General features: G+C 20.7%; 12 protein-coding genes and 1 non-coding gene across 13 annotated transcripts; 8 read left to right on the top strand and 5 right to left on the bottom strand.

Moving 5' to 3' along the window:
• Positions 1-426: 426 nt before the first annotated feature.
• On the top strand, positions 427-871 carry DDB_G0281147 (hypothetical protein; the record flags this gene model as incomplete). Its single annotated transcript, XM_635751.1, has 2 exons — positions 427-623; positions 709-871. The coding sequence occupies 2 exons, from the start codon at positions 427-429 to the stop codon at positions 869-871; spliced, it is 360 nt and encodes a 119-aa protein (XP_640843.1).
• Positions 872-1,426: 555 nt separating this feature from the next.
• DDB_G0281145 (hypothetical protein) lies at positions 1,427-1,642 on the top strand (the record flags this gene model as incomplete). Its single annotated transcript, XM_635750.1, has 1 exon — positions 1,427-1,642. One exon carries the CDS (start codon positions 1,427-1,429, stop codon positions 1,640-1,642), a length of 216 nt encoding a protein of 71 aa, XP_640842.1.
• Positions 1,643-2,326: 684 nt separating this feature from the next.
• On the top strand, positions 2,327-2,977 carry DDB_G0281143 (hypothetical protein; the record flags this gene model as incomplete). Its single annotated transcript, XM_635749.1, has 2 exons — positions 2,327-2,766; positions 2,848-2,977. The coding sequence occupies 2 exons, from the start codon at positions 2,327-2,329 to the stop codon at positions 2,975-2,977; spliced, it is 570 nt and encodes a 189-aa protein (XP_640841.1).
• A 397-nt stretch (positions 2,978-3,374) lies between these two features.
• On the top strand, positions 3,375-6,928 carry DDB_G0281141 (hypothetical protein; the record flags this gene model as incomplete). Its single annotated transcript, XM_635748.1, has 7 exons — positions 3,375-3,505; positions 3,608-3,702; positions 3,816-4,080; positions 4,206-4,751; positions 4,825-5,107; positions 5,231-5,967; positions 6,037-6,928. The coding sequence occupies 7 exons, from the start codon at positions 3,375-3,377 to the stop codon at positions 6,926-6,928; spliced, it is 2,949 nt and encodes a 982-aa protein (XP_640840.1).
• Positions 6,929-7,219: 291 nt separating this feature from the next.
• On the top strand, positions 7,220-8,179 carry DDB_G0281139 (hypothetical protein; the record flags this gene model as incomplete). The annotated part of the gene is made up of 1 exon (XM_635747.1): positions 7,220-8,179. The coding sequence occupies one exon, from the start codon at positions 7,220-7,222 to the stop codon at positions 8,177-8,179; it is 960 nt and encodes a 319-aa protein (XP_640839.1).
• Positions 8,180-8,303: 124 nt separating this feature from the next.
• DDB_G0281137 (RabGAP/TBC domain-containing protein) lies at positions 8,304-10,501 on the bottom strand (the record flags this gene model as incomplete). Its single annotated transcript, XM_635746.2, has 4 exons — positions 8,304-9,499; positions 9,604-9,928; positions 10,037-10,300; positions 10,493-10,501. The coding sequence occupies 4 exons, from the start codon at positions 10,499-10,501 to the stop codon at positions 8,304-8,306; spliced, it is 1,794 nt and encodes a 597-aa protein (XP_640838.2).
• A 1,030-nt stretch (positions 10,502-11,531) lies between these two features.
• Positions 11,532-11,627, top strand: tRNA-Ala-UGC-6. Its single transcript has one exon. It is a non-coding gene; the product is annotated as a tRNA-Ala (tRNA).
• Positions 11,628-12,851: 1,224 nt separating this feature from the next.
• Positions 12,852-13,601, top strand: DDB_G0281135 (hypothetical protein; the record flags this gene model as incomplete). Its single annotated transcript, XM_635745.1, has 1 exon — positions 12,852-13,601. The coding sequence occupies one exon, from the start codon at positions 12,852-12,854 to the stop codon at positions 13,599-13,601; it is 750 nt and encodes a 249-aa protein (XP_640837.1).
• A 164-nt stretch (positions 13,602-13,765) lies between these two features.
• DDB_G0281133 (hypothetical protein) lies at positions 13,766-14,229 on the bottom strand (the record flags this gene model as incomplete). Its single annotated transcript, XM_635744.1, has 2 exons — positions 13,766-14,118; positions 14,211-14,229. 2 exons carry the CDS (start codon positions 14,227-14,229, stop codon positions 13,766-13,768), a joined length of 372 nt encoding a protein of 123 aa, XP_640836.1.
• Positions 14,230-15,180: 951 nt separating this feature from the next.
• DDB_G0281131 (hypothetical protein) lies at positions 15,181-15,930 on the top strand (the record flags this gene model as incomplete). Its single annotated transcript, XM_635743.1, has 1 exon — positions 15,181-15,930. One exon carries the CDS (start codon positions 15,181-15,183, stop codon positions 15,928-15,930), a length of 750 nt encoding a protein of 249 aa, XP_640835.1.
• A 141-nt stretch (positions 15,931-16,071) lies between these two features.
• On the bottom strand, positions 16,072-16,197 carry DDB_G0281129 (hypothetical protein; the record flags this gene model as incomplete). Its single annotated transcript, XM_635742.1, has 1 exon — positions 16,072-16,197. The coding sequence occupies one exon, from the start codon at positions 16,195-16,197 to the stop codon at positions 16,072-16,074; it is 126 nt and encodes a 41-aa protein (XP_640834.1).
• Positions 16,198-16,257: 60 nt separating this feature from the next.
• On the bottom strand, positions 16,258-17,133 carry DDB_G0281127 (hypothetical protein; the record flags this gene model as incomplete). The annotated part of the gene is made up of 2 exons (XM_635741.1): positions 16,258-16,767; positions 17,131-17,133. The coding sequence occupies 2 exons, from the start codon at positions 17,131-17,133 to the stop codon at positions 16,258-16,260; spliced, it is 513 nt and encodes a 170-aa protein (XP_640833.1).
• Positions 17,134-17,211: 78 nt separating this feature from the next.
• Positions 17,212-17,352, bottom strand: DDB_G0281125 (hypothetical protein; the record flags this gene model as incomplete). The annotated part of the gene is made up of 1 exon (XM_635740.1): positions 17,212-17,352. The coding sequence occupies one exon, from the start codon at positions 17,350-17,352 to the stop codon at positions 17,212-17,214; it is 141 nt and encodes a 46-aa protein (XP_640832.1).
• Between the last annotated feature and the right edge of the window lie 164 nt (positions 17,353-17,516).

Here is a 17,516-nt window from a genome sequence, read left to right as displayed (position 1 = left end):
ACCATAAAAAAATAAATAATAATGAAATTAAAGTTTTAATTGTATTCTGAAACAATTATAAAAAAAAGATAAATTGAATAGATTAATCTTCATTAATAAAGAATTGCCCAAAAAACCAAAACTAACCACACTTTTCTAAATTTTGTTTTTTTTTTTTTTTCCTCATTAATTGCGTTATCAAAAAATAACAATAGCAAATTTTCTTGAGTATTTAAAAAATTAAAAACTGTAATCAAATATTAATATTTAAATATTTTCATTTTTTTTTGTATATATTTGAATTTCTCTCTCTTTTTTTTTTTTTTTTTTTTTTTTTTCTATTTAAAGATTATTTTTTTATTTTTTTATTTTTTTCTATTCATTTCAAAAACAAAAAAAAAAGAATTAAAATTAATTAAATAAATTATATATTACAAAAAAAATAAAATGACATTAGATGATATAGAAAATAATAATAATGACCATGGTCAATTTATGCCAATGTATGATGAAGGTGTTAATTTTCCATCCTACTCAAACAATTTTCAACCATTAAAAATTGAAAAAAATGATAAAGAAGATAGACAAGTTACATGTTCAATAGTTTTATTTGTTTTGGGTTTTTTATTATTAATTCCTTGGATGTATGTATTAATAAATTGATTTTAAAAAGTAAAGTCCCCCCTTTAACCATAAATTTTTTTTTTTTTTTTAAAACTATATTCATAGAATAAATGTCATTAATATAAAAAGTAAAAATAAAATGGCAAGAGGATTTAGTATCGCATCAGTAGTTTTGTTTAGTTTATCAATAGCCATAATAGTGATTTTTGTAATTTTTTTTATTTTTTTAATCACATCTTTGCATAATAGTCATAGAGAAGATAGATAAATTTCAAAAATCATAATGATTTTTTTAAAAGTTATTTAAATAAAATTTGTATTTTTTATAAATTATTTTTGTGATTTAATTAAATCAAATATTATTGAATGTTTTTTTTTTTTTTTCTTTAAAAAAATAAATGTTTCTCAAAAAAGGTTTAAAATCCCATTATTTTTTTTTTTTTTTTTTTAAAATTGAACAATCAAAATTGTTTTTAACAATTTGTTTAACAAATAGTGTTTTCAAATTTGGGAGAAATTAATTTCTTGCATAGTTAAAATTTTCTTTATTTTTTAAGATACCCCAACAAATTAAAAAAATATAAATAATAAACCACTATTTACCACTAATTTGGTTACCACCTCTTTTTATTATTAAATTTTTTTTTTTTAATAACTACCATTTTATCTTATTAATTTAAGACTTTTTTTTTATTTTTATTTTTATATTAATTTTTATTCATTTATTTTTTTTTAATTGTAAAATCCTATTTTTATTAAAATATTTTTTTTTTTTTAATTTTCTATTTAAAAAATTTATAAAACTTTTTTTTTTTTTATAATTATGGCATTTATTGAAGAAAATGAAATTTTAAATAAAAATATAAATAAAAATGGAATAGATTATGAAGTTGATGAAAAATTACAAAATTCTTATTTTAATAATTTTCAACCAATGAGAATTGAAGAAGAAATTAAAATTAAAAATGAACAAAAAAAAGCATGGATTTCACTAACTTTATTTATTTTAGGATTTTTCTTTATTATACCATGGAGGTAAATTAATATATATTTAATTTATATTTAATAAAATATTTTTTTATATTAATAAAATATTAATTTAATTAAATCTTAATTTTATCACAGTGTTAATATTATTCATCTTAATTGTAATAATAAGATAGCTAGAAGATTTAGTATTGCGTCATTCATTTTGTTCAGCATAATATCAGTATTTTCAATAATCCTATCAACTTTATTTATATTATTATTTTGGGGGATCGCAACTATTGATTAATAAATTATATCATATTAATATTATTATTATTTTTTTTTTTTTTTTTTTTTTTTTTTTTTTTTTTTTATTTTGTTTTTTTTTGGGGGTGAGGTGGTGTGATAAGTTTTAGAAAATCAGATAAAAAATAAAAAAAAATTAATACAGCAATATCTTATTGTAGAAATGGTGGTCTTCAAAAATAATATGTTTGAATTTTAAATGCCTGTGGGAAATTATTGAATATAAAAATAGCCATTTGTGCTTGTATTTTTTTTTTTAATTTATTTAATTAATTTTTTTTTTTTTTTTTTATGAGATTTAATTTGTGTGGTTTTTTTTTTTTTTTCTTTATAATTTATTTATTTATTTAATTTGAATTATATATAAATATTTATTTATTATAATTATTATTAATAAAAAAAAAAAAAAAAAAAAAAAAAAAAAAAAAAAAATTCAAAATCAAAAAAAATGGGAAAAAATAATAAAAAAAAAAAACAAAAATTAAATGGGGAATTTGAAAATATTTATAACAAAAAAAGTTTAAATCAATTTATCCCTTCTTATGATCCTAAAAAAAAAAATCAAAATCAAAATCAACAATTTTTAAATAATCCCCCAGAATATTTCCCTCAACAACAACCAAATCCATTACAAAATGGAATTGTTTATGCTCAAGTTCCATCAAACGTTCCCCAATCTCAACAAAAACAATTAAATTCAAATAACCAATGTGAAAATGGAAACCATCTTCAACAACAACAACAACCACAATATGGGTTAGGGGATTTTCAAAATATTATACCACCACCGGAAATCTATCATCATTCATTGTACAAACAAAATCAAGAACATGTTATTCCGGCAGTAATTTTATTCGTTGCTGGTTTCTTTTTCATTATTCCTTGGATGTATGTATAAAATAATAAAAAAAAAAAAAAAAAAAAAAAATTCTAAAAATAATATTTAAAATTTAAAATTATAATATATAGTGTAAATGTGATTTATTTAAAATCAAAAAGTAGAATTGCCCGTGGACTTGCAATTTTTTCCGTTATTTTATTTTCAATGTTCTTATTGTTAGTGCTCATAGTGTGTATTACCATTGGTTTATCAGAATGATGATCAAGTAATTAAATTCTCAAAATAAAAAAAAAAAAAAAATCAAGTTCAAATTCCAATACACAGAAACACAAATTAATAATAAAAAAATAAAAAAAAAAAAAAAAAGATTTTTAATAGTTATTGGAATGTAAAAAATAATAAAAATAAAAAAAATTAATAAAAAAAAAAAAAAAAAAAAAAAAAATCGTAGATTAAATTTCAAACCATACACAAATAAAAACTTAGATGATATCTAGATTGATTAACTGATCGAAAAAAATTCATTTTGATTTTTTTTTTGATTTTTTTTCTTTTTTTTTTTTTTTTCATTTTACTTTTTTTTTTTTTTTTTAAAATAAGCCTAATTATAATTTTATTTATAGAATTATAATTGTTATTTTATATATAATAAAATATGTCTTTAGTTTTACCAATACCTGCAGGTGTAAATACATTATTAATTACAGAAAATGATTTAGGAAGAGGGTTTAATATTGAAAATGGAGAAAATGCCAAAAAAGGTCAAGTTTTCATTTGCGAAAAAGAGTATTTAATCAATTTATTTTTTTTATTTATTTTTATACACATAATATTTGTTATAATAACACATATATTTTTTATTTTATTTTCCATTTACAAAATATATAGAAAGATCAAATCAACATTTCCATCAACAGATTCAAATAATCTTTCATTAATTAGAGATAATGAATCATTAAAAGCTGCATTAGATGTAGGGGGTGGTATGTATTAAATTAAAATTAGGTTATTAAAGTATTGTTATAATTTATTGTTAGTTGTGTGCTAATAATTTTCCAATTATTTTTATTAATATTTTTTTTTTTTATATTTATAGAATTAAGTTTATCATATGGTTTAATATCAGGTAAAGTAATGGGTAATTATATTGATACAAATACTTCAAGTAATGAAAGAATGACATTTTTATACACAAGAAGGATTGTTCATAAAATTGTTGAACTTGATTATAAATCAGAAGTTGCAGAAGATATTTCAAAAATAACAACAATTGATGCACTCAGATCATTCTATGGTCTTTATTATATAAGTAAAATTGAATATGGTGCAATTTTAGATTTAAAAATTACATTAGAATCTTCGTATGTTTTTGTTTTTTTTTAATTTTATTTTTTAATTTTTCTTTTTTTTTATAAAAAGTAAATATGCTAATAAAATATATATTTTTTTTTTATTTTTATTTTTATTTTTTTTTAAAAAATATTAGAGATAAGAAAAAAATGGAAAATATTAAAGGTGAATTAAGTGGAAGTGTTACAATTGGAGCACTTTCATTATCAGTTAAAGGTCATATTGATAAAGAGGATAGTTCATCAACATCAAGATTAAAAGTAACATCATCAGTACTTTTAGGTGGTAGTGTATTAATTGATAAAACTGATGTTAAAAATTTTGATGAAGCAATGGATGTTATAAATAAATTTAAAGTTGATCCAGAAAGATTGGTACCAGTAAGAATGGAAGTTTCAAAAATACCACCAAGAGTAACACCAATTCTTTCAATTGATCCATTAACTTTAAATCATTATGAAAATAAATTAAAATCTGTTGGTTCATTCTATTGGGAATTTCAACAAATGATACTTCAATTAGATGCATTCAAGAAATTAATTTCACCATTTTTAGGTGATGATGAAATGGCAATCTATATTAAAGAATTAGTTTCTGATGTTTCATATCAAATTACATCTTTAGAAGTAACAAAAGATTCTATAATTAAATTTATTCAAGGTACAATGACAAATATTTTAAAGTAAGTAGTATTACTATTGGTGGTGATGATGAAATTTCATTAACTAATTCAAATTCATTTTTTTTAAAAATAGTTCTGATATTCCTTGTTCAGAAGCATCAGTTTCACAAAATAAAGTAAATGCACAACAGATGATTGGTTCAGTAGTTACAGAAACTGAATTCGGTAGATGGATTGGTCCAACTGTTACTGATAAAAAACTTCCAACCTATAAAGGAACTTATAAATATAAAGATGGTTCAAAATATGAAGGATTTTGTCTAAATGGTAAACGCCATGGTAAAGGTATATTGAAATATCAAGATGGTAATATTGACCAAATAAAAACAATAGAGGGTGTATGGGAAAATGATAATGTTAGTTATCCATCAAAAATAAATTTTATTGGAGGTGTGGGTATTTATTATTATTTTTAAAAAAAAAAAAAAAAAAAAAAAAAAAAATTTATTAATTCTTTTTTATTTTTAATTTATTATTAGAAAGTTGAAGAAATTAATGATACAAAAAGTTTAATAATTTGGAAAGATCGTTCAAAGAAAATTAAAATATCAGAAAGTTTAACATTTAGTAATCTTTCGAATTCAAATCAAAATATATTTAATTATTATGTTAATGTTGATTTAATTCAAGATAAAAAGTTTAAAGAATTTTTTAAAGAATCACGTAATTCACTTAGTGATCGTCAACGTTATAATTATTTATTATTTGGTTTAATTGGATCAGGAAAAACCACAGCAATTGAATTATTTATTAATATATTAAGTGGCCAAATTAACGATCCAAAGCAATTACGATCAACAACATTAGAGCAAGCACGTAAACAAGGTCAAAGTAAAACAAAAAGTGTTTGTCATTACAATATTGAATATTATTCTGAAAATACATGGATGTTTGGTATTACATTAGTTGATACGCCAGGATTAATCTATTCAGGTGATACAAATAAAGATTATCATTATGTTAATTCAATCATTTTAACATTGGGTCTTGAAAGAGTTGATGGTATTGTCAATGTTATGAATGGTTCATTAACTAGAAAATCAAATGAATCTTTAAATGTTTTATCCACCCTATTATCAATTCTACCAAATGAATCAATTGATTGCTTTTCAACAATAATTCCATTTTGTAATGATCAAAATTTAGCAACTCAAATTAGAAATGAAACAAATAATAGTATAAAAGAAAAACCTGCATTTTTTATGGATAATCCATGGTAATTATTAATTATTATTAATTATATAAATATTCTTTTTAAAAACTAATTTAAATTATTTATACCTAGGTCACAACATTCATTAAATAAATTTAAAGAATCTGATGAAGTTGATACTCCAGGAATAATAAAATTACTTGGTGTAAATACTGCAAACAATAATGCTGATGATGAACTTCAAAAAAAAATGATAGAAAAATCAAATGTATTTTTAGACTTTTTCATTGACAGAATTAGAATAAAATCTTCATTTAAAGTTTTACCAAAACCATTTTTATTTAATATTAAAAATACTAAAGTAAATGGTGATGCATTTTTTGAAGATAGGGATGGTAAGAAAATAATTAATAATGAAGCTAATGAATCTACTAAATTTGTATTAACTGATGAAGTTGCTTTAAAAGTTGGATCGGTATTTTCAGTGGTTAAATTATCATTGGAAACTAATTTATTAATTAAATTTGAATTTCAAATTTCAAAAACAAGTAATACAGGTGCTGATGGATTTGCATTTGTAATTCAAAGTAATTCCAATGATGCAATTGGTGGTTGTGGTGGAAGTATTGGGTATAGTACTATTCCTAAGAAGGATGGTGCAGTTGCAATCGAATTCGATACTCATAAGAATGATGAAAATAATCTTGGTGATCCAAATAATAACCATATTTCAATTCAAAAATGTGAAGAAAATAGAACACTTTCATCTTTTCATAGATACTCTTTGGCTTGTGCTGATCCATCATTTACAATGAAAGATGGATTAGCACATAAGGTTGATATTCAATTTAATCAAAAGAATACAACTTTATCTGTTACCCTTGATTCTGTAAAATTAATAAATGATACCCATGTTCCAGATTTAATTGGTTTAAAACAAGCATATATTGGTTTCACTGCTTCCACTGGTTCAAGTTATTCAAAACATTCAATTTTAATTTGTGAGGTTTTTAAACAAGAATAATAAAAAATAAAAATAAAAAATAAAAATAAAAATTAAATAAAAATAAAAAAAATAAAAATAAAAAAAATAAAAATAAAAATTAAAAATAAAAATTAAAAATTAAAAATAAAAATATAAAAAAAGAAAAAAAAAATAAAAAAAAAAAAAATTAAAATCTTGGAAATTTAGGGAATTAAATTTTTTTTATTATTTTCTTTTTTTTTTTTATAATTAAATTTTTCATGAAATCTTTTATTTTTTTATAATTAAATTTTTTTTTTTCATTTTTTATTCTCTTTTTAAATTAACACAATGTCCGACAATAACAACAGTAATAAAGATAATAGTCAAGATTTATTCTTTAAAGTATATAGAAATGTTTTCTTAAAAAATAAAATAGATAATTCATTTTTTGTATTTAATAATAAAAATAGTAGTACCAATGTAGATGCATTCTTTGAAGATGACGAAGGTCATAAAATTCAAAAAGAATTTAAACAAGACAAACCTTCACCTTATAGAAGAAATAAAATGAGAGTTAATCCATCATTACAACATTTATCTTTAAATAATAATAATAATGATAATAATAATAATAATAATAATAATAATAATAATAATAATAATAATAATAATAATAATAATAATAATAATGAAGAAAAAGAAATTATATCAAATAAATTTGTTTTAACAAATGATAGTCATAATCAAGTTGGATCAGTATTTTCAAAAATTAAATTACCAATGGATTCAGATTTATTGATTAAATTTACATTCAAAATATCAAAACCACAAGGAGATAATGTAGGTGCAGATGGATTTGCATTTGTAATTCAAAGTATAAGTGATACACAATGTTCAACTCGTTATTCTGGTGGTACAACACTTGGATATCATGATATTGCAAAAGGTGATGGATGTGTTGCAGTTGAATTTGACACATATAGAAATGAAGATGAACAAAATGATAATCATATTTCAATTCAAGGTACCAACAACAAAAGAGGAAATCTTTCATCATCAAATCAATTTTCCATAGCTTCAGCAGTACCATCATTTTCAATGAAAGATGGATTCCAACATAATGTAGAAATTAGTTTTAATCATAATGAAACAAGTTTATCAATTTCAGTTGATTCCGTTCAATTATTAAATAATATTCATGTTCCTGATTTAGTTGGTTTAAAAAAAGCATATTTTGGTTTCACCAGTGCCGCAGGTTACTTTCACTCTAAACATTCAATTTCGTATTGTGAAGTTTTAAAACAATAAAAATAATAAAAATAATAATAAATAAAATTTAATTAGTTTAATACACAATTTTTTAATTTTTTTTTTTTTTTCTTTATTTTTTATTAATTTTTTATTAATTTTTTATTATTATTATTTTAATTATTTAATCCAAATCATAATTATTTTTTTTTGGAGGTTTATTACTATTATTATTATAAAATTCCATTGAAGTAATTGTAAGGGTTGAAGTTATGATAACAATTAAAAGTACAACACTAGTGAGTAATAAGGTTGCCATTATCAACACCAAATGCATTGTAACATGTTTAACCAACTCTTTATCAGCATCCTCTGGTGATAAAACTGAAAAATCCAATAGATTGGTTGGAATTATCTCTAAAACCTTTTCAATCATTTCAGCATTTATCATATTTTCATTTGAAAGTGATGAAACTAATACTTGTTGATGAATTTGTTGAATTGATTGTTTGAAAATTTGTTGTTGAGAATTAATATTACTTGACTTTATCATTACTGGATTATCATTTTCTTCCACCATTGGTGGATTTTCAATAGTCTTTTTATATAAATTATGAATTTCTTTCATTTGTGAATTTAAAATTAAATTATTATTTACAATTATATTATTATTTACATTATTTTCTTTTTCGTTTTCAATATTATTATTATTGTTATTATTTTCTATATTACTATTATTATTATTATTATTATTATTATTATTATTATTATTATTATTATTATTATTATTATTATTATTATTATTATTATTATTATTATTATTATTATTATTATTATTAATAATTAAAGAATTTAAAGAATTTTTAACTAAAGATTTAACTTCTAATAAAAATATTTTATAAGCTCTAACTAATAGATAATCTATATGACAAATATTCCAAGTATGAGTTGGTAAATGTTGAAGGAAAACGATTGCATCTGAAAATTCTTTTTGTTTTAAATGAGTTACCCATTCACTTGTAGTGATAAGAGCGGCACAAATGTAGATATGAAAATGACCAAAATTTGGACCATGTGCAATATATGAATCCCATAATCTGGTTGAGAGAGTATAATCGAATTCTCTACACAATAAACAAATCATCCATCTAATTGAAAACAAAACAAAATCACATCTTTCTTCTTCTAAATGATCTGATAGGCTTGAATCCTTTAGTTTAACCAATTCCTTTAACCTCTCTGACATCCTTTGAATACCTTCTCCAAAATCTATAAATCTATTCTTTAAATTATTCATCATTAATGAAAAACACCAAAATGTATCTGCTTCAACTTTTTCTAATATATCATCATTTAAATCTTTTAAGTCACCCCATAAATCTAAATTTGAAATAAAATAATAACAAAAAAAACAAAAAAAAAAAAAAATTAATAAAATAAACCCATATATTTATAAACTAATATTATTAAAATACAACACCTACGTATATATTGTGATAAAAATACTAATAAATATTGAGCAGGAATATCATTTAAACCTTGGAAATAGGAAATTAAAGGATTTGATAACGACCAAACATATAAAATTCTCTCTAAACAATTATGAAGTATTGCACTTTTAAATAATGTTGTATTACTGAAACCTTTTGGTATAGTTCTTGGTACATCCAATCTTACTTGATTCAATATTTTTTCATCTGCTGCTGTAGTTGTTGGTGTATGATAAAATTTATTTACCAATTGTTTATATTGGTTTCTTTTATCAAATAATACTTTATTATGATTCTTTTGTTCTAAAGGTAAATAATTCTGAATTAAAAAAAAAAAAAAAAAAAAAAAAAAAATTTAATATATAAATTAAAATTTATTTAAATTGAAACTCTAATCTAAATATTTTAAAATATATTTTAAACTTACTAATAATAATTTCCAAACTAATGGTCTATGGTCAGTTGGTATACCACCCCATGATAAAGTTCTTAATGCTTCTAAATCTATAATTGGATCTTGGAGTATCTTTTTAAATTTTGAATATCTATTGATTGATGATTTTTGTACTCTACTCTCTCTTAATGATTGTGGTTGTAAATTTAATTCCTCATCTAAATTTTGAAATAACCTATTATTTAATAAACTACCTTCAATTTCCAATATTGCTTGAATTGCATGTGGCGGAAATGCCTTTTAAAATAAAAAAAACAAACGAAAAAAACAAAAACATACAAATAAGTTAAGTAACCAAATTTATATTTTATATATATAGTGTGATATTAATAAAAATAAAAAAAAAAAATATTTTAAAAATTAATTAAAATATTAGTATTAACAATTTATATTTTTATATTATATTATTTATTTATTTATAAAACATACAAGTGCCATAATTAAAGTATTATTATTATTGTTACTGCCTATATAAAAATTTTATTTTATTGGTTTTAAAATTTGTTTATTTTTTTTATTTTATTTTTATTTTTTTATTTTTTATTTTTTATTTTTTATTTTTTATTTTTTATTTTTTATTTTTTATTTTTTATTTTTTTTTTTAATAAATTTTTAAATAGTGTTATTGTTATATAAAACAAAAGCAATGTGTATGTATTTGTAAAAAAAAAAAAAAAATAGGTGTTTTGAATTTTTTTTATTTTTATTTTTATTTTTAATTAATTTTTTTTTTTTTAAAAAAATTTTTATTTTTATTTTTTAATTTTTTTTTTTTTTATAAAATAATATTTTTTAAAATAAATTTTCGAGTTTGCTTTTTTTTAAGAACAATAATTATTTTTTTTTTTTTTTAATTTCTATTTCAAAAACAACTGTTACTCATGGCCACGTTGTTTATATTTCTGTTTAAAAAATGATGAGTAACAGTTGTTTAAAAACAGAAATAAACAAATAGTTTTTAAAAAAAATTTTGAATAATTTAAAAAAAAAAAAAATTTCTAACATTTTATTATTTTTTTTTTTTTTTGGGAAGCACTCTAAGTAACAAAGTAATTGTAACAAGAGTTGATGAAACAGAAATGATGTAATAAAAATGAATTAACGGAAATGATGAAACGTAAATGGTCAATTGTAATTTTAATAATAAAATTTTATTTGTTTTAATATTTTATAATTTATCTTACTCAAATTTGTAATGAAGGCGATTGTGTTTGATTTTTTTTTTTTTTTTAATGACCTCATCCCAAGTTGAGATGTGTCCTAGTTTTATTTAATTTTATTTAAGTATTATATATATTTGAGTTTATAAAATTAGTATTGAAAGAGCAGTAATAGGTTAAATGTTCAGTTACGAATTCCAATACGTATCTTTTGAATGGCCAGATGCCATGATGTTTTTTGATTTTTTTTTTTTGAATGGAATGATGTGTTTTGATTACAACTAGTATAAAATATTTTAAATATCAATGGGGATGTAGCTCATATGGTAGAGCGTATGGTTTGCATAAACAGCAACGAGAATCAGAGTTCCATAAGGTAAAGGGATCGATACCCTTCTTCTCCAATATTTTGTACCTTTTTATATATGGTCACATGTTCGATTCCCTTTTGGTCTACTATTTTAAAAAATAATTGTAATTACAAAATCTTCCATAATTAACATCGTCCATAATAAATTCGCGATTGGAAAGGTCTAATTGGATAGAAATTGAAGTTTAAAAAAGTCGAAATTTCCAGTTTTTATTGGTTAGACAGTCTAACCAATCAATTTTTATTTTTAAAAAAAAACTTCCATTAATTTTTTTTTGATTTTAGTTTACTTAGTTTTATATACCATGATTAACTATTACTAAAAAACTTCCATTAAACAACATAATAAAACGGGATAATTATAATTTTAATAATAAAAATTATTTATTAAATAATTTAAATTAAAAAAAGAAGAATTTAATTAAAATTTTTTTAATTTAAATTTTTAATGAAAAAAAACTGATCAATATAAAAAAAAAAAAATTTTTAAAAGAACCAATTTAAAATCTAACTAAATAATATAAATTTACCTAATACAGACAAGATTACACAAAGAAATTCCTTGAAGGTGTGATAACATGGGTAAAAAAAAAAAAATTTATTAATCCATACTTGATTATTTTTAAATTTTAATCTAATCATTCAAATAATTTAATTATTTTCATTTAATATAAAGAATATATAACCAATTATTAAATGAATATCATATATTATAAATATTATTTTAGTATTACCAGGGACAAGTAAGATAAGAGGTATTTTTTATTTTATTTTTTTTTTATGGGGTAATGGCCTGGCATTTTTTAATTTTAGGATATTAGGATATTTTTTTGGATATTTTTTTTGATTTTTTACGATAAAATTTTTTTTTTTTATTTTTTTTAAATTGAAAATTTTTTTTTGACCCTATCGCAAAAAATCAATCAAAAATCCTATTAATTTTTTTTTAATATTATAATTACAGAATGCACCGATTCAAATAAATCATTTATGACAAGTTCGTTTGACATCATCACCAGGTAAAAAAAAAAAATAATAACCATAACAAATTTTTTTTTTTAAAATATCATTTTTTTAAGTGAATCCTCTTTTTTTTATAAATTAAGTATAAAAAGGTTTTTTTTTTTTTTTTTTTTAATCTCATTAATAAACAAATATAATATATTTTAAGCAAATAATTTCAGTGTTTAAATAAAAATAAATAAACAAATAAATAAATAAATAAATAAATAAATAAAAAAAAAAAAATAAAAAAAAAATGAAATTATTATTTTCTTTAATTTTAGTAATGACAATTGCATTAAATTGTTGTAAATCATTTAATATGGGTACAAATAAAATTGATTACTCAAAAATTGAAAATCAAGTAGGTCAACAACAATGTTTTACTTCAAGTGGCCAACTCCCAACAGGTTATTCAAGTTCTTATGTTATGATAAGTTTTAATGGAAACCATCCAACTCCAAGTGGTATTCAACAATCATCTTTCCTTGAATCTGGTTTTATGAATATCGATTTGGTTGGTCAACAATTGTATGTTGACTTTTTATTCGATAATGGTAATACAAAAACAAAAGGTAATCTCTGGGGTTTCGGTAGTAATAGTACACAATACGTTAGTGTTAATGTAAATGGTACTGATTATTGTTTCCAACAACCATTATCATACTCAGTTCCAGCAATCGAAGGATTAAACTATATTACTGATTTCGAATTAGGTACTGTTCAATGTGATATGTTTGCAGGTAGTCCAAGTAGTTTAGCTAACTCTACAAATCTTGTCCTCCTTGTAGATAAATCAGATTGTTCATTAATCTCTGCTTCAACTGAAAATATTAACAACACACCAAGTGGATATTCATTAACAAACTATTACTATTACAACCCATCTGCTGATTCAGCATACTTCCAATTACCAAGTATTTGTTTAAATCCACCAAATTCTAAACAATTAAAATTAAAATCATCAGTCCAATTACCAAAAGTTCTTGGAAACTTACCATTTTAATTAATTTTTTTTTTTTTTAAATTGAAAAAAAAAAAAAGATTCTCAAATTAATTAATATTAAAATAAAATAAAAAACAATCTTATTCATATTTTAATTTCATTGATTTAGTTTAATTTTATTTTCTTTTGTTTTTTATTTTATTTTATTATTAGTTATAACTTTTCTAATTCAACATAAAATGTCTTAGAATTGGTGCTTCATGAATAATTTTATAACCACTTTTAATTTCAAATCTTTTATCATATACATTTTTAAGTGTTACAGCTACGGCTTTCATATGATTATTTGTATATGATCTTCTTGGAATTGCTAGTCTTACAAACTCTAATTGAGGATATCTATTTTCGTGAGTAATTGGATCTCTATCAGCTAAAAGGGTACCTATTTCAACACCTCTTACACCTCCTTCTAAATAAATTTCAATAGCTAATGTTTGAGCAATTAAATCATCAATTGGAATATGACCAAGTATTTTCTTTGCATCAATGAATAACGCATGTTCTCCAACTGGTATTGCTAATTATAAAAAAAAAAATTAAAAAAATAAAAAATTAAAAATTAAAAATTAAAAAAAAAAAAAAAATAAAAAAAATAAAAAAAATAAAAACAAATCATTTTAAATTTCATTTTTTATTTTTATTAAGTCGCATATAAAATAAAAAAATAAAAAGGCGACAAACCCACAAAATTACTTTTCACCACTTTAATGCTGAAATTTTTACATCCAACCACCCTTAATTTTTATATTTATTTAAATATTTTCTTTTTTTTTTTTTTTGACCTGTGGGGTTTTATCTTTAATTTTTTATTTTTTTTTATATTCATTTTATTTTTCAGAGTTTGGATTACTCACTTTGTGATCATTTTTTTTTTTTTTTTTTTTTTTTTTTTTTTTTAATTATCCCCTCAAAAACTCAAATTACAAATAAACCACTAAAATAACAATAACAAAAACCATTTAAAATCCTATTTTTTTTATTTTTTATTATAAAATAAAAAATTTAATAAAATAAAAATAAATTTAGTACCAGGTTAACAATCTTTTATTGAGATTATGATATCACTGCCTGGGTTTTTTTTTTTTTAAAAATATTTTCAGATATTATTTTTAAAAAATATCCAAATAAAAAAATGTTTTTTCTGAGATTCTTTAACATTCTTTTTTAATCTTTTTTTTATTTACTATAAAAATATTCGTCTAATAAGAAAAAAAAATAAATACTTTACGGTTTTTTTTTTAATTTCTCTAGAAAATTTGAAATTTCATAAATAAATATGATATTTCAAATAAATCAATTTTTGAAACCACATGACATCATAACCAGGCAAAAAAAATATTTTCAGGATAATCAATTGCTTAATATTTTTGAATTTATTTTTTAAAATATTATCGGATACTTAAAAAAAAAAAAAGTATAAATAATTTTTTTTTTTTTTTTTTTTTATAATTTTAATAATTTAAAATAAATAAATAAATAATTAAATAAATAAATAAATTAATAAATAAATAAATAAATAAATAAATAAATAAATAAATAAATAAATAAAAAAATAAATAAATAAATAAAAAAATAAAAAATGAAATTATTATTTTCTTTAATTTTAGTAATGACAATTGCATTAAATTGTTGTAAATCATTTAGTATGGGTACAAATAAAATTGATTACTCAAAAATTGAAAATCAAGTAGGTCAACAACAATGTTTTACTTCAAGTGGCCAACTCCCAACAGGTTATTCAAGTTCATATGTTATGTTAAGTTTTAATGGAAATTATCCAACTCCAAGTGGTATTCAACAATCATCTTTCCTTGAATCTGGTTTTATGAATATCGATTTGGTTGGTCAACAATTGTATGTTGACTTTTTATTCGATAATGGTAATACAAAAACAAAAGGTAATCTCTGGGGTTTCGGTAGTAATAGTACACAATACGTTAGTGTTAATGTAAATGGTACTGATTATTGTTTCCAACAACCATTATCATACTCTACTCCATCACTTGAAGGATTAAAGTATGTTGGTGATTTCGAATTAGGTACTGTTCAATGTGATATGTTTTCAGTAAATCCAGGTGATTTAGGTAACTCTTCAAATGTCGGTCTCCTTGTAGATAAATCAGATTGTTCATTAATCTCTGGCTCAACTGAAAATATCAACAATACACCAAGTGGATATACACTAACAAACTATTACTATTACAATCCATATGCTGATTCAGCATACTTCCAATTACCAAGTATTTGTTTAAATCCACCAAATTCTAAACAATTAAAATTAAAATCATCAGTCCAATTACCAAAAGTTCTTGGAAACTTACCTTTTTAATTTTTTTTTTTTTTTTTTCAAATTGAAAAAAAAAAAAAGACATATTAATTAAAATAAAATAAAAAAATAATTATAAAAAATCATAGATATGTTTTAATTTCATAGATTTTATTTATTTATTTTATTTGATAAATTTTTTATTTATAACTTTTCTAATTCAACAGTAAAATGTCTGAGAATTGGTGCTTCATGAATAATTTTATAACCACTTTTAACTTTTAATCTTTTATCATAAACATTTTTAAGTGTTACAGCTACTACTTTCATATGATTATTTGTATATGATCTTCTTGGAATTGCTAGTCTTACAAACTCTAATTGAGGATATCAGTTTTCTTGAGTAATTGGATCTCTATCGGCTAAAAGGGTGCCAATTTCAACACTTCCTACACCTCCTTCTAAATAAATTTCAATAGCTAATGTTTGAGCAATTAAATCATCAATTGGAATATGACCAAGTATTTTCTTTGCATCAATGAATAACGCATGTTCTCCAAATGGTCTTTGAAATGGAACACCATATTTATCAAGTTTATTTGCAAGATATTCAACTTGTTTACATCTTGATTTTAAATATTCAAAATCCATTGATTCATTTAAACCTTGAGCCATTGCACCCATATCTCTACCTGTCATACCACCATATGTTACATATCCTTCATAAATGATATTAACAATACTTGCTTTATCATACCATTCCTTATGTCTTGTTGCAATGAAACCACCAATGTTTGAATTTCCATCTTTTTTACCACTCATTGTCATTCCATCGATATTTTCATAAATTTCTTTAACTATTTCTGAGATTGATTTATTTTTAAATCCTGATTCACCAGACTATATACCCAAAACAATTAAATCTTAGGGTTTCTGTTTTTGTATTATCTTTTTTCACTTTTTTTTAATGATTTAAAATTTTTATTTTAATATAATTTAATATTAATACACACGAAAAATTAGTATTCAATATATTATCAATAAATAAAATGTATCTTATTTTTCTAAAAACTAAAAAAACATACATAAATATAGATTCCAAAAAATATCTATTACCTTTTATTTTTTTTATTTGTCAAAAATATTTGGAAAATAATATTAAACCAAATTTCAAACAAAGAAATAAACAAAACTTTTTTTTTTTTTAAACTAATATTTTGTTACTATATTTTTTTTTTAATTTTTTAACTATAATATAATTACCATTTTTTTTTTTTTATGTTTCTTATTTTTTTTTTTTTTTTATTTATTTATTTTTTTTTTTTTTATAAAAAAGGTGATTAATTAAAATCTACTCATTTGGTAATCATAAAAAGCTTGTTGAATTTCTTTTTGTGTATTCATAACGAATGGACCATGTTGAACAATAGGTTCATGTAATAGTTTTGCTGATAAAAATAAGAATCTAACGCCATTTTCAACCATGGATCTAACATTTTATCGACTGCTGCTAAATTTAACCAAAATTGATCCAAACATTTTACCTTCAACTTGTTTTGGCATTTCTGAATGAATAATACTATATATTTTTATTTTGAATTATTATTAGTATTTATTAGATTTATTTTATTTTATTTTTTTTTTTTTTT

The sequence above is a fragment of the Dictyostelium discoideum genome (assembly GCF_000004695.1).
Source record: "Dictyostelium discoideum AX4 chromosome 3 chromosome, whole genome shotgun sequence".
Classification (NCBI taxonomy): Eukaryota; Evosea; class Eumycetozoa; order Dictyosteliales; family Dictyosteliaceae; genus Dictyostelium; species Dictyostelium discoideum.
The sequence above is the reverse complement of the archived record's forward strand: the minus strand, read 5'-3'. Positions and strand labels throughout refer to the sequence as shown.